The sequence below is a fragment of the Polypterus senegalus genome, chromosome 1 (genome assembly GCF_016835505.1).
Source record: "Polypterus senegalus isolate Bchr_013 chromosome 1, ASM1683550v1, whole genome shotgun sequence".
NCBI classification, from domain to species: Eukaryota; Metazoa; Chordata; class Cladistia; order Polypteriformes; family Polypteridae; genus Polypterus; species Polypterus senegalus.
The window spans coordinates 121,910,992-121,923,119 of record NC_053154.1 but is presented as its reverse complement, the minus strand read 5'-3'; the positions used below and the strand labels follow the sequence as shown (position 1 = coordinate 121,923,119).

The 12,128-nt window shown below is 37.6% G+C and overlaps 1 protein-coding gene across 3 annotated transcripts in view; it reads left to right on the top strand.

Moving 5' to 3' along the window:
• The window catches only part of lekr1 (leucine, glutamate and lysine rich 1), a 128,335-nt gene extending 116,909 nt beyond the window's left edge, over nt 1-11,426 (top strand). For 2 of the 3 annotated variants that reach the window (XM_039757222.1, XM_039757229.1), the window contains exons 10-13: nt 3,977-4,070; nt 5,639-5,803; nt 6,677-6,976; nt 10,104-11,426. In XM_039757222.1, the coding sequence (XP_039613156.1) occupies nt 3,977-4,070; nt 5,639-5,803; nt 6,677-6,976; nt 10,104-10,505 (961 nt within the window). In that variant the 3' untranslated portion in view covers nt 10,506-11,426. The remainder of the gene's footprint in view (nt 1-3,976; nt 4,071-5,638; nt 5,804-6,676; nt 6,977-10,103) is intronic. The other variant, XM_039757238.1, reaches the window with a different exon arrangement.
• The last annotated feature ends 702 nt before the right edge of the window (nt 11,427-12,128 follow it).

Here is a 12,128-nt window from a genome sequence, read left to right as displayed (position 1 = left end):
TCGGCTGCCATCAAATTTAACTGAACTGGAGAGATTTTGTATGGAAGAATGGTCAGAAATACCTCCATCCAGAATCCAGACACTCATCAAAGGCTATAGGAGGCATCCAGAGGCTGTTCTATTCGCAAAAGTATTGATGTAATATCTCTGTTGGGGTGCCCAAATTTATGCACCTGTCTAATTTTGTTATGATGCATAGTGCATATTTTCTGTTAATCCAATAAATTTAACGTCACTGCTGAAATACTACTGTTTCCATGAGGCATGTCATATATTGAAAGGAAGTTGCACTTTGAAAGCTCAGCCAATGATAAACAAAAATCTAAAGAATTAAGAGGGGTTCCCAAACTTTTGTCATGTGACTGTAGTTATGCCCAGTAGGTCTGTGGCGTTCACCTTTTTTGATCTTTTGTATACTTCATATGTCATTCGTTTCTTTGCATCTTATTTTGTATAATAAATACCTTATTTTTTTGTAATATTTAGTTAAACTGGCTTTTTTTTTCTGGACTCAAATATGGTTGCATTGTATAATTTAACCAAATCAGTTACACGTGACAATCTTTGTATAAAAGAAAGCCATAATTTGACTTTCTGTGCCTTGTCCAAAGTCTTTTTGTATATGAAGGCCAGAATTACTTTAAAAGAAAACAATAAAAATGCTACATGACCTTGGACCCTAGATAGAAGAACCTGACATCCCCAAACTGTTTAGTCCAACATCACATAGACAGGTCTCCAGCACATACTTTTCCATCCATTCCTAGGTCACATAAATCAAACCTTTCATATACCCTCTCCAGGATCAAGGCACATCATACATTTTACCAGTTGTTTGAGTCAGTGCAGTAAAACTAAAATAGCACTCAATGTTGCCAGCTGCTTTGCAGTTTCCAGGTCAACACTTATGCTGGTTGCTTAAGTTCCATTACAAGTCCTAACTTGTGTGGTGCTGAAAGCAGTTTAATATAAGAAAACCAACATGTTATCAATATGGTCAAGTAAAGACGGCAGAGAGCATATTTGTGAGCCAACATTATGAATGCATTGCAGTTGCCAACCTAATATTCTTGCTACCTTCATACATTACTTTATAAACAATGCAAACACTGTTTTATATCAGGAAGGGATGTAAGTTAAGTGTCTTCTTCACACTTATGGTAAAAAAATAATAATAATAAAACTAGAATACCAAACAAAGTTTGTGCATCCGTGATTTTTTTTGTGACGTTTTCCCTGAGTGAAATACCAGATAATCGTGATGGCAGCCATCTCACAACCACTGTAGTAGCTCATGTTGAGAACTTATTCTGCATTGTGACCAATCTTTCCTGAGACACTCTATCTGTTCGTTTTTGTGAAGCTCCATCAGTGGACCTTGCTTAAAGTAAAGTCTTGCCTCTTCTCTCTTGCATTTATATCTACTCAACTGTAATTGTGTTCATAGTCAGTTCTTTCAGGACAACTGTCCTATTCTTATACAATCTATAATATCATCTCAGGCTACTCACTATTCCCTTCTTTGCTTATATATACTTCTACCTATAACAGTAACTTGTATTACTATTTATTTTAAAGCATATCCTTCCCTGCATGCTATGATGGTCCTCTGGCAATGATGTTGTATAAAATAATGATTTGCTACTTCATCTATCTTGATGGAATGCTTGTTAGTTTTGAAAGATGTACATTTAGAATTATATTTTCTTCACTACGATCAGGATCAGTCTCTTCAAATGTGTATGAAACTGTTGCTTTATCTGGGTATACAATTGCTCAACATATATAAGATAACCTTTACACACGAGCCTCTTGTCATGTTGCAGGCACATCCTTTGAACTGAGACTAAACAATTCATGTGTACTATGGACTGCCTGGTCTTTAGTTTCCAATATGAAGCAACAGTTTATTATCAGTAACTGTATTTAAAATGTGAAGCACTTAATGTACTAAGACTCTAATGCGGATATGATTTGTATATTTGAGATTATTTATAAAATATGAGTTATGACAAGTACTGTATAGTTTTAGGCATGTAACTCAGAGAGAAGTCTACATACTGGATTAAAACACAATATAAGTGAACACATCAGTAATACTATTTTATATTATTATTAATAATATTTTGCTAATGCATTTTCAATTGAATCACATTGCAGACTTTGCTATACATTGCAGACCACCCTTTCTGATACTTTTGTGATTTTTGCTATATTTTAATACATTGTTACTCTGTTGATCATGACCCTGGTTACATATTGTTATGTGCAATGATAAGTTATCCATCAATCCACATATTCCATGAAAGACGCAGGGGAAGCTGAGCAAAGCGCATCAAACACAAACCCAGAACAAATCCTGGCTGGAATTCAAGACGTTTGCAGGGAGTGCTGACTCTCATACTTACACTCCTATTCCTGTCCATTGGGGCAGTCCTTTTAAATTGTACCTTGAGTAGTGGTAATGGTCCCAATGTGTTTGGCAAGCAGAGTGAAATAAATTACAGACACTGGGACATACTTTGTCATATTACACATTTGCAACATAGTCAGCTAAGAGCAGAAACAATCTGCTGCAAACTGACAACCTTCTGGTTCTGAACCCAAAAAACTTTCAATCAATCAGGCAATCCTTTTATGTACTGCCTTTCTGGATAAAGCTGGATTTTATTAGACTTTTCAGAATAATCAAGTTGAATGAATTGTCATTTGGATTATTGGACAAATTCACATTTTGTTGCATGTCAGGTGAAAGACAAATAAGCTAACTGATGGCATAGGGTTAATCATTTCTTTTTATATAAGGTACAAACATACTTTTAAATGCTAAATATTAATCAATTCCTTTTAATCAGTACAGAGTAACAGGGATTGTGGAAGAGAGGTGAAAAAGAGAGTGCAGGCAGGGTGGAATGGGTGGAGAAGAGTGTCAGGAGTAATTTGTTACAGACGGATATCAGCAAGAGTGAAAGGGAAGGTCTACAGGACGGTAGTGAGACCAGCTATGTCATATAGGTTGGAGACGGTAGCACTGACCGAAAAACAGGAGACAGAGCTGGAGGTGGCAGAGTTAAAGATGCTAAGATTTGCACTGGGTGTGACGAGGATGGATAAGATTAGAACAAGTACATGGGACGGTTGGGAGGCAAAGTCAGAGAGACAAGATTGCGTTGGTTTGGCCATGTGCAGAGGAGAGATGCTGAGTATATTGGGAGAAGGATGCTAAGGATAGAGCTACTGGGCAAGAGGAAAAGAAGAGGTTTATGGATGTGGTGAGAGAAGACATGCAGGTGATGGGTGTAACAGAGCAAGATACAAAGGACAGAAAGATATGGAAAGTGATGATCCGCTGTGGCGACCCCTAATGGGACCAGCCGAAATAAAAAGAAGAATCACTTCCTTTTAATCAGTTTTAATGTTTCAAATGATCACAATGGGCGGCACGGTGGCGCAGTGGTAGCGCTGCTGCCTCGCAGTTAGGAGACCCGGGTTCACTTCCTGGGTCTTCCCTGCGTGGAGTTTGCATGTTCTCCCCGTGTCTGTGTGGGTTTCCTCCAGGTATTCCGGTTTCCTCCCACAGTCCAAAGACATGCAGGTTAGGTGGACTGGCGATTCTAAATTGTGGTTGTGTGTGTCCTGCGGTTGGTTGGTTCCTGCCTTGTGCCCTGTTTTAGCTGGGATTGGCTCCAGCAGACCCCCGTGACCCTGCGTTCAGATTCAGCGGGTTGGAAAATGGATGGATGATCAAAATCCTTACTTTTGTCAATTTCAGTTATATAAGGTTATTCAGAAAACTAGGCACTTTATAGTAGGCTTGTTGCACTTTATTGAACAACCTGGAACAGCAGAATTTCTTACTTCTGAAATGAGGCACTCAGTTAATCATAAGTACTTATTATTTGGTATTTTTGTAATAAATAATTTATTTGGCCTAACTGCTTGTGATTGATTCATCTCTTTCTTGCTTGTATTACAGAGAATTAACAAAGCTTTCTCATCAGAATACAATTGTGCAGCTGCGGGAAAGTTTCAGACAAAAGATGCTTGAAGGACATAACTTAAGGACAAAGGTACAGTGCTTCAAGGCACTCTACTTTCATTCCTTTCTATGGCCACACTAAACCACTTGACTTTTTGCAACCAAATCATTCCTCCTTGAAACTAGCCCTGACTTGCACTTCTCTTTAATAGCTTTGTTAATAAACAGGAGTAATATATAAGCAAATCAATCAATCAATCAATAAAAACCCAAATGTCTTCTGCATTTCGGAAAGGTTTTTTCCCAGTGATAATGTTTAGGTCACAAAGACAGCAAAATCAGATTTTAGACATTTCAAGATGATAAAATGTGCCATTCTTTTTTAATTACACAGACCTGCCACTACATTTCAGTTTACCTGGCAAATTGAAAAGTACAATTAAATGGCAAGATAATTAGTACTGAATGGCAAATACTCCTAATTATTACTGATACCTTCACATCTTCAGTTAACCTTATAGGCTAAAGGTAAAATAGAAGATAAAGGAAGGGAAAAATCTGTAAATTCAGCCTCCCGAGGATCACTGGTCAAAAAAATTCATAGAATGCCTAATATTTGTATCTTCACGGCCCTTGTGTTTTATAATCATAAATGCCAGCTGTTCCAGTCCTTTGTAAGTTTGAAATTGTTAGTAAATTCTGCAAGTGGCTTGCATTCCAGTGAACTCAGTTTACTATCCATAATCTTGAGTTGAGAAGGTTTTGACAAATTCAGCTCATATTTCTATTTATACTATACATGGAAATGAATTTGTACTTACTGGAGATGAAGTCCTTTATAATGCGCAGATCCCTAGAAAACAAATAAACCAAACATTCATTTGACATTATGTATTATATTATTTCCATATGATTATTAATGATTAAAATAACCTGTGTATACAAATGTAAGGCATTTATTGCATTTCAATTTATTATTGATAATAATAATAATAATAAATATAATAATAATTCTTAATTGCTTTACTCTCTACTCAAATGGGGAGTTACATCAACCAGCACTAATGTACAGCATCCACCAGCATGATGTGATGTCAGACATTTTTGCGCCAGTATGCTCACCACATATGAGCTATTAGGTGGTGAAGTGGGGAGAGTGATAGCCAATGAGAGACAGGGAATAATAAGGGGGCAGAATGACCAGGCTATGATGGTCAATTTAGCCAGGACATCAGGATACACCCTACTCTTTATGAAAGATGGCCAGGGATCTTTAATGACCACAGGGAGTCAGAACCTCAGTTTTACATCTCATCCAAAGGACAGCATCATATTTACAGCACAGTCTCACCATCTCTGCATTGGGTAATTGGAATCCACATTCAGACCACAGCGTAAGCACCAACTGCTGGCCTCACCAATGCCTCTTCCAACAGCAGCACAAGCTTTTTCCTAGATGGTCTTATTTCAGTACTGGCCGGGTCCGAACATGCTTAGCTTCAAGTGGATGACCTCTTCTGAAGTGCATGTGGTATGGCTGCTGAATATTATATTATTATATAAAGAAACACAGAGTATGTTAGTTGATTGTTATTTTAAAATTAAACCGTAAATAAATAAAATTGCATGAAACCATAATAGTTTTTTTTCTCCTAACAGTTTGACGAAGAATTAGAAGAAGAGAGAAAGCATCACTTTATAGAAATGCAAAAGGCTGAACTAAAAGTGAGAGAAGATGCTAATACTGAATTAGTCATTCAGCGAGAAAAGTTTCAGGAGTTAATCCAAAAATACCAGAAGGAACATGAAGAACTCAAGAGCAAGGTACTGGTACTTAGTGAGCCGTATTCACACTGTACCCTTCTCATGAATTAGCCATAGCATAAAGAGACAAGAGGCTTCCTATTTAACCAACGTGTATCCTCTTCTTGCAGGCAATCATTATCTGTACCTTTAGCACATAGTCAAGCCTGGGTTTTCAAAAGCCAGTAAAAAATCCATTGTTTAAAAAAAAGAAAGACAAATCCCATAAAAAATTCAAAGACAAGTATTTTTGTCTATGGCTTGAAGGAATATTTGAAAAATAAACACACAGACCAAGTATCCTGAGTATTTGATGTTCTGCTCTGAACAACATTTTGTTCCTTTTACATTTTATCATAAGAATTTTTATGCCTCAAAAGACATTTTTCTAACTCTGATTTTTTTTTTTTCCCCACTTGGTTAACTGCGTATCGCTACAGTCAGAGAGCAATACATTTTATTAGATAAGCAAACCAATGACAGAAAACACTTTGTAATGAAGTGACTCATTTAATAGGCTGTCTAAAGCAGGAGATGGCCACACGTTGTTGACAGCCTGCTCTATTTCTCAGTCATCTGTCTAAAACTTTGCTGCTTGGCTTCCATTTGAACAATAAACATTAATGATTATTGTAAGAAAGTATTCTGCTTTACTTAACCAAGCTTTATTTAAACATTACGTTCTTTGAACAAATGTCATTTAATCATGGAGATTAAAGCTGATATATAACTTCATGTGATTTATACAAAGTATACAGAAAAAATAAATAAATGCCTTCCTTGTACCAGTAACATTTCAATAGCATCGTTTTAGATTTCCATCCCATTGTGTATTGATTATTTATTCAATGTCTCAATAGAAATGACCCATTTTAATTCATGTTTATTGATTAGGTGCCCTCACTTATTCAAAAAGCCACGATGGATCTACAAGCAGAAATTAAATGTTTGGAGAGCAAGCTGATGGATTTGCATAATACTAGGAGAGAGAAAGAAAGTAAAAAGGATCAAGAAATGAATCATTTGATGAAGCAGGTCTCTGATTTAGAAAGCCAGCTGTCACAGGAGAACAAAAATACTGAGAATCTGACAGCTCAAATGAAGCAAGAACTACAACAAAGTTCTTTAAAAATAAAGGAACTAACCATGGAGCTCGATCAGTTAACACAGGAGTCATGTCAACTGCAGCAAGAGGTCAGTCCTGGGAAGCAGACACAGGTGGACTGTCAGCACGTGACAAAAAAACTGCTATCCCTAGTCTCAGAGCCACCACTACGCCATTACAGGCTCACATGAAGGCCGAACCTCTCCCATTATCAATGGGCACAACATAAGAACATTGTCTTGAAGGGGTTTTATTCCATTTATTATTCCATTATTCCATTAGGTCACACTCACTTGCACGGCCAATTTTGAGTCTTAGAATAACCTAATCTGCCTCCACGTTTTTGGAAATGGAAAGGAAGTTGGAACTCCCACAAATATAGACATCCCATTCATCCATTTTTTCCAAAACCATCTCTTCTAATACATGGTCATAGAAGGTAGAAAGAAAGAAGGGTCCTTATATAGCCATTACTGTATATTATATTATATTATATTCATGAAGGGCTACAGTCTATCCCAGAAACACTGCCAGAAAGGCGGGGACCAGCCTTAACTTGAAATCTGACTATTACAGACTAGACTAGACTATATTAGAGAAGGGCAGCTGGGTAAAGCAGTAGGTAGCAGCATGGATTTGAATCCTGTATCACGTGGAATTTGCATGATCTCCCTGTGACTGAATAGATTTTCCACCTGCATCCTCACAGATGCTAATTCCAAAAAGTACCCTATATGGGTGAGTATGTGTGAGTGAGCCTAGTAGTAGGTTTCAGCTTGTGCCCAATGTAGTCAGAATAAATAATGGCTACCCTCAACTAAATTAATGAGTTGGATGAATACCGGTATTATATTATATTATATTATATTATATTATATTATATTATATTATAGAAACCATTTAAAACAGTTCAAGGTTGTGACGGCAAGAGCTTACACCTGCTGCATCAAATGCATAACAACAACATCCCTGTATCAAACTACTGTCCATATTATATTATACTAGGCGGAAAATCCCCCTGGCAACTTCCACGCCCAACCCCCAGTTGCGTTCTGAAGAGGGGGGCTGAACACACCCCAAGGAGACGCAGTTGCTCCTCTGAAACCCCCTCTTAAGAGGTGATTCAATGGGAAACAAATACAGTTTTTTTTTACCTCCTCTTTGCTCGATCAGCTGCTGGCTTGCTGCTGCCGTGCTGCATGATCTACATCTCATGCTGCGCTTCGAAAATTTGAAAACCTGTACAGTACAGCAGCTGTCCTACTCTTTGTGTTTTATTTCTGGCCCCAGGCGTGGTTAAATCTCTTGGCACTCTTGGTTAAGTCTCATCTCGCAGGATGTGGGTTCTTGATATTTTTTAGTTTTTAATTTAAAAACAGAATAAGAATCTAAAAATCTAACAAAATCACATTAAAGTTATACAGTATATACAAACGTATATATATGTAGGTTTTAAAATAAGTCAGATTTAAAACATGACAGAAGACGTGACATAAAATCATTGCACTTTTAGGCTTAGTATTTTATATATAGAGATTATATTATATTATATAGGTACAGATACACTACATTTTTTAAAATATATTCATAAAATGTTCTGACTGCATTTCAAAGCACTCACTATGAATCATATCCTAAGAAGGACTATATACCTTGTCAAAAATCAGATAGATGAAAAAATTCCAATTAGTGATTTGGTTAAATGTAAATATTTTAAAATTCTCTTCATATTTTACTTTTATGGTATGTGCATTTAAGTTCCAATCCAATTCTGCACTCAACAGCTGCAACAGTATGATCAAAATTAAAGAAAAAGTATGTTTTTGGAATTTTCAGTTACAGTTGATTTACTGTTTACAGTGTTATCATTTTATCAACTATCCATTCGTCCACCCAGCCATTTCCCAGTGCCCAATGTTGTATAATTTTTAGTTATTTATATAAAATATTTATTTTATGAAAATACTATCAAGGGAATAAATAACATCTGTGACAGACAGGGGGCGCTGTCATCCTCTTGAACCTTCAGATCAGACGGCAGACACCCGATAAAAGTCCAAATCTTTATTTTATTATAATAATAATGTGCACAAAGCACCCTCCACTCCACTATACTCATAAATCAATACAATAATCCTCCTCTCCCAGACGTGTTGTTCCCTTTCTCCCAACTCAGCTCACCCGTCTGGGATTTCCCACAGTCCTTTATAGTCCTTGACCTGGAAGTGCTTCTGATCCCGCAGTCCATGTGATTATCCAACACTTCCGGGTCAGGTGAAAACTACTTTTCTTCAACCCGGAAGTACGTCATTTCTTCTTTCCCCGTGACTGTGACGTACTTTCTGGCTCTATTGAAAACATAAGTCTCTGGGCCTTCCTGCAGCGTCCCCGACGTTATCCAGCAGGGCTGTGCATTAAAACTCCACATACCATGATGCCCTGCTGGAATTCGGGGCATCTCCACGTCGCAGGGAGGGCTCCATCTGGCGGCTTGGTGGTATTGGCCGGGGTGGACTGCCAGCCATATATCACACATTGTAACAATGTAATTTATAACAAATATTTGTGTTTTCTATAGCAAAATCCAATGCAGGGCAGGAGTTTTAAAGCAGGAATACGGCATAAAATAAATTCAACAGCAACATACCAGACTTCACCATTTATTCTGCGGTGTTTTTTCATCTGATCACTTTAAGTTCAGCTGTGCATTTTGCAAACAGTTCACCTCTGTCCATCAGTATCTCATGACTGAATTTTGCCTGCCATATTTCCACTTTTTCCCCATCAGTGTAAAAGTAAAGGGTTTATTAAAAGACTGCTTTGAAATTGTTTGATTTAGGAGAAAAACATGAGATATTTGCATTCAGCTAACAAGTTTTTCATATTAAACAAAACACATTTTAACCCTTTATAGATATCATCCTTTCAGACTCTACACTTTGTTTCATTACAGTGAAAAATCCAGGAGAGATGTAATAATTCATGCTACTGCTGTTCTGTATAACATTTCTTAATGTGTTTCTGTGGCTGACATTAAAGCTTTTCAAATTAAACAAAAGCATCAATTGAAATAATATTTAGTACTTCCTAGATAATGCTTTGGCTACCTGCTTTTAGCTGCAGTGCAGCTGCGCCATGGTACTAAAATGTGGAAATATTACTTTATAAAATTATCTAATGATTAAATTATACTTAATGTTTACTTTCTGTTGGCAGAACACACTGCTCCAAGAGACAGTTCGCAGGGAGTGTGAAGAACGCTATGAACTGACAGAGGCTTTAAGCCAGGCCCGAGAGCAGCTACTGGAGCTAAAAAAGCGAAGCGGGGGTCTGCAGCTTTCACAGCGCTCTTCCAGTCAAAGTGTTCGCATTGAGTCACCTTCACCTTCTGCCAGCCAAGGACATAAAAGCATGAACACACAGAGGTCCGGGTTAGCAGTAAAGCATGGCCTCTTGACAAGACTGGCTGGAAGCCCCGATGGGCAGCCGGGCAGCAGCAGCACCAGTGCACTACCTGCAATCCCCTTGCCACGCCCATCAAAGGACAGGCTGTTCTCCATCAGTGAGTCCAAGCACAGGATTGCAGCTGTGGTAAGAAGCAGAGAGAACAAGATGTGATTCACCACAACTCCTGCCTAAAATGATTCTTCCTTTCAAGAAAGTTTCCAGCTCATTTATTTGAACTTCTTTTTTTTTTCATATTTCCATATGGAATAGACAGCTATAATTTGAAGACTGCTGCTTGTGAAACCGTTAATTCCCACACATGGCACATAGCGGTTTTTCTAATGCAAGCTTTAAAGTACAAGCATCCATCTTACATCAATATTATTATTTTCTCTACAAATTTTATTTCCTGAACATGTCAATAGGCACACCGGAGTCTTATTTAGACAAGGTGTGAAAAATGGTGGACAGAGATGTGCTAACACTGTACAACATACCTGTTGTGCAGTAATGAAGAAGATTTTTCTAGCCTTGGGGAGAGAAAGTCAACACCAGGCAGAAACTTGGGAAATCTAGAGCCAGTTCATTTCTGTGGATATACAGTAAGGTACTGTAGATGAGTGAGCTTACTTCGACTGATGGTTGACCACGGTGGGCTCTACAAAGCAATTCTGCATAGGATTTCAAAGAATCATACTAATAATAGTAATACATTTTATGTGCAATTGTCAGTAAATAACACTGGATAAGAGCTAATATCAGAATAACAACATACCAAATAATATGAAAAAATAAGTGAAACACGGGAAGTAAATACGAATCCTGCTACTGACACTGTGTGTCCAAGAGCAAGTCACATCACCTGCCTGTGTTCCAATTGGAAAAATTAAAGAAATCAATTGTACCTCAAATGTAAATCACCTTGGATAAAAGTGTCCGCCAAATAAGTCAATGTAAATAAAAATACACAATAATGGGAGATAGCACTGCTGTGGCCTCATGGATCCAGTGTCCTCTTTTTGAAATCTGCACCTGGTCCTTGTTTGTGTGAAGTTTAGCACGTTCCGCCTCTGTCAGCTTTGTTTTTTTGGAGGGGTTTCCTCTCACATCTGTCAATTCAAATTTGCCCCCTGGGTGTTTTTGTGTGAATGTCCTGGCACTCCATTGAGGGTCAGCTTTGTGCCCATTGTTGTTGTGCCACCTGTGACACTGCACTGGATTAAGCACTTACAGGAATGTTCTGTTATTTTAGAAGACAGGCAACAAAGAAAAGGATCAGTCAAGGTACAAAGAAAAGGAATATTTGGAAAACAAATAGGTGCCACAGGGACAACCACAGCCCTTATATGGAAAAATAATTACACTGATAAATGATACTGTTCTCAAATTAGAAGCTACAGGTAGACGTAGATAAAGGCCAACCCTGAATGATGTCACAACACAGGTAAGGTAGCCCATGAAAAAAGTGACACTGGGTTTAAAAAAGATTATTATATCACGAATCCTGGATTTCTTTTGTTTGTTGTGTTGCGCTTTGCTTTGAATTTGAAACAAAATAGTTACTAGCAATTTCTCTTCATGCTACTGAACATCCCTACACAATACAAGCTAAATAAAAGTTAAACAACACAACACATGACCCCATCAAAATTGTATAGAATGTAATATTTAAGACCATTCATAAATTAAAGCAGTAAGAACTAAAATATTACTTTGTAACAGTGGAAACATTTCAGAGAAGTTCTATACCTAATAACAGCCAGCAGACCTGTGTAGGTCTTTTTTTAACGTGTC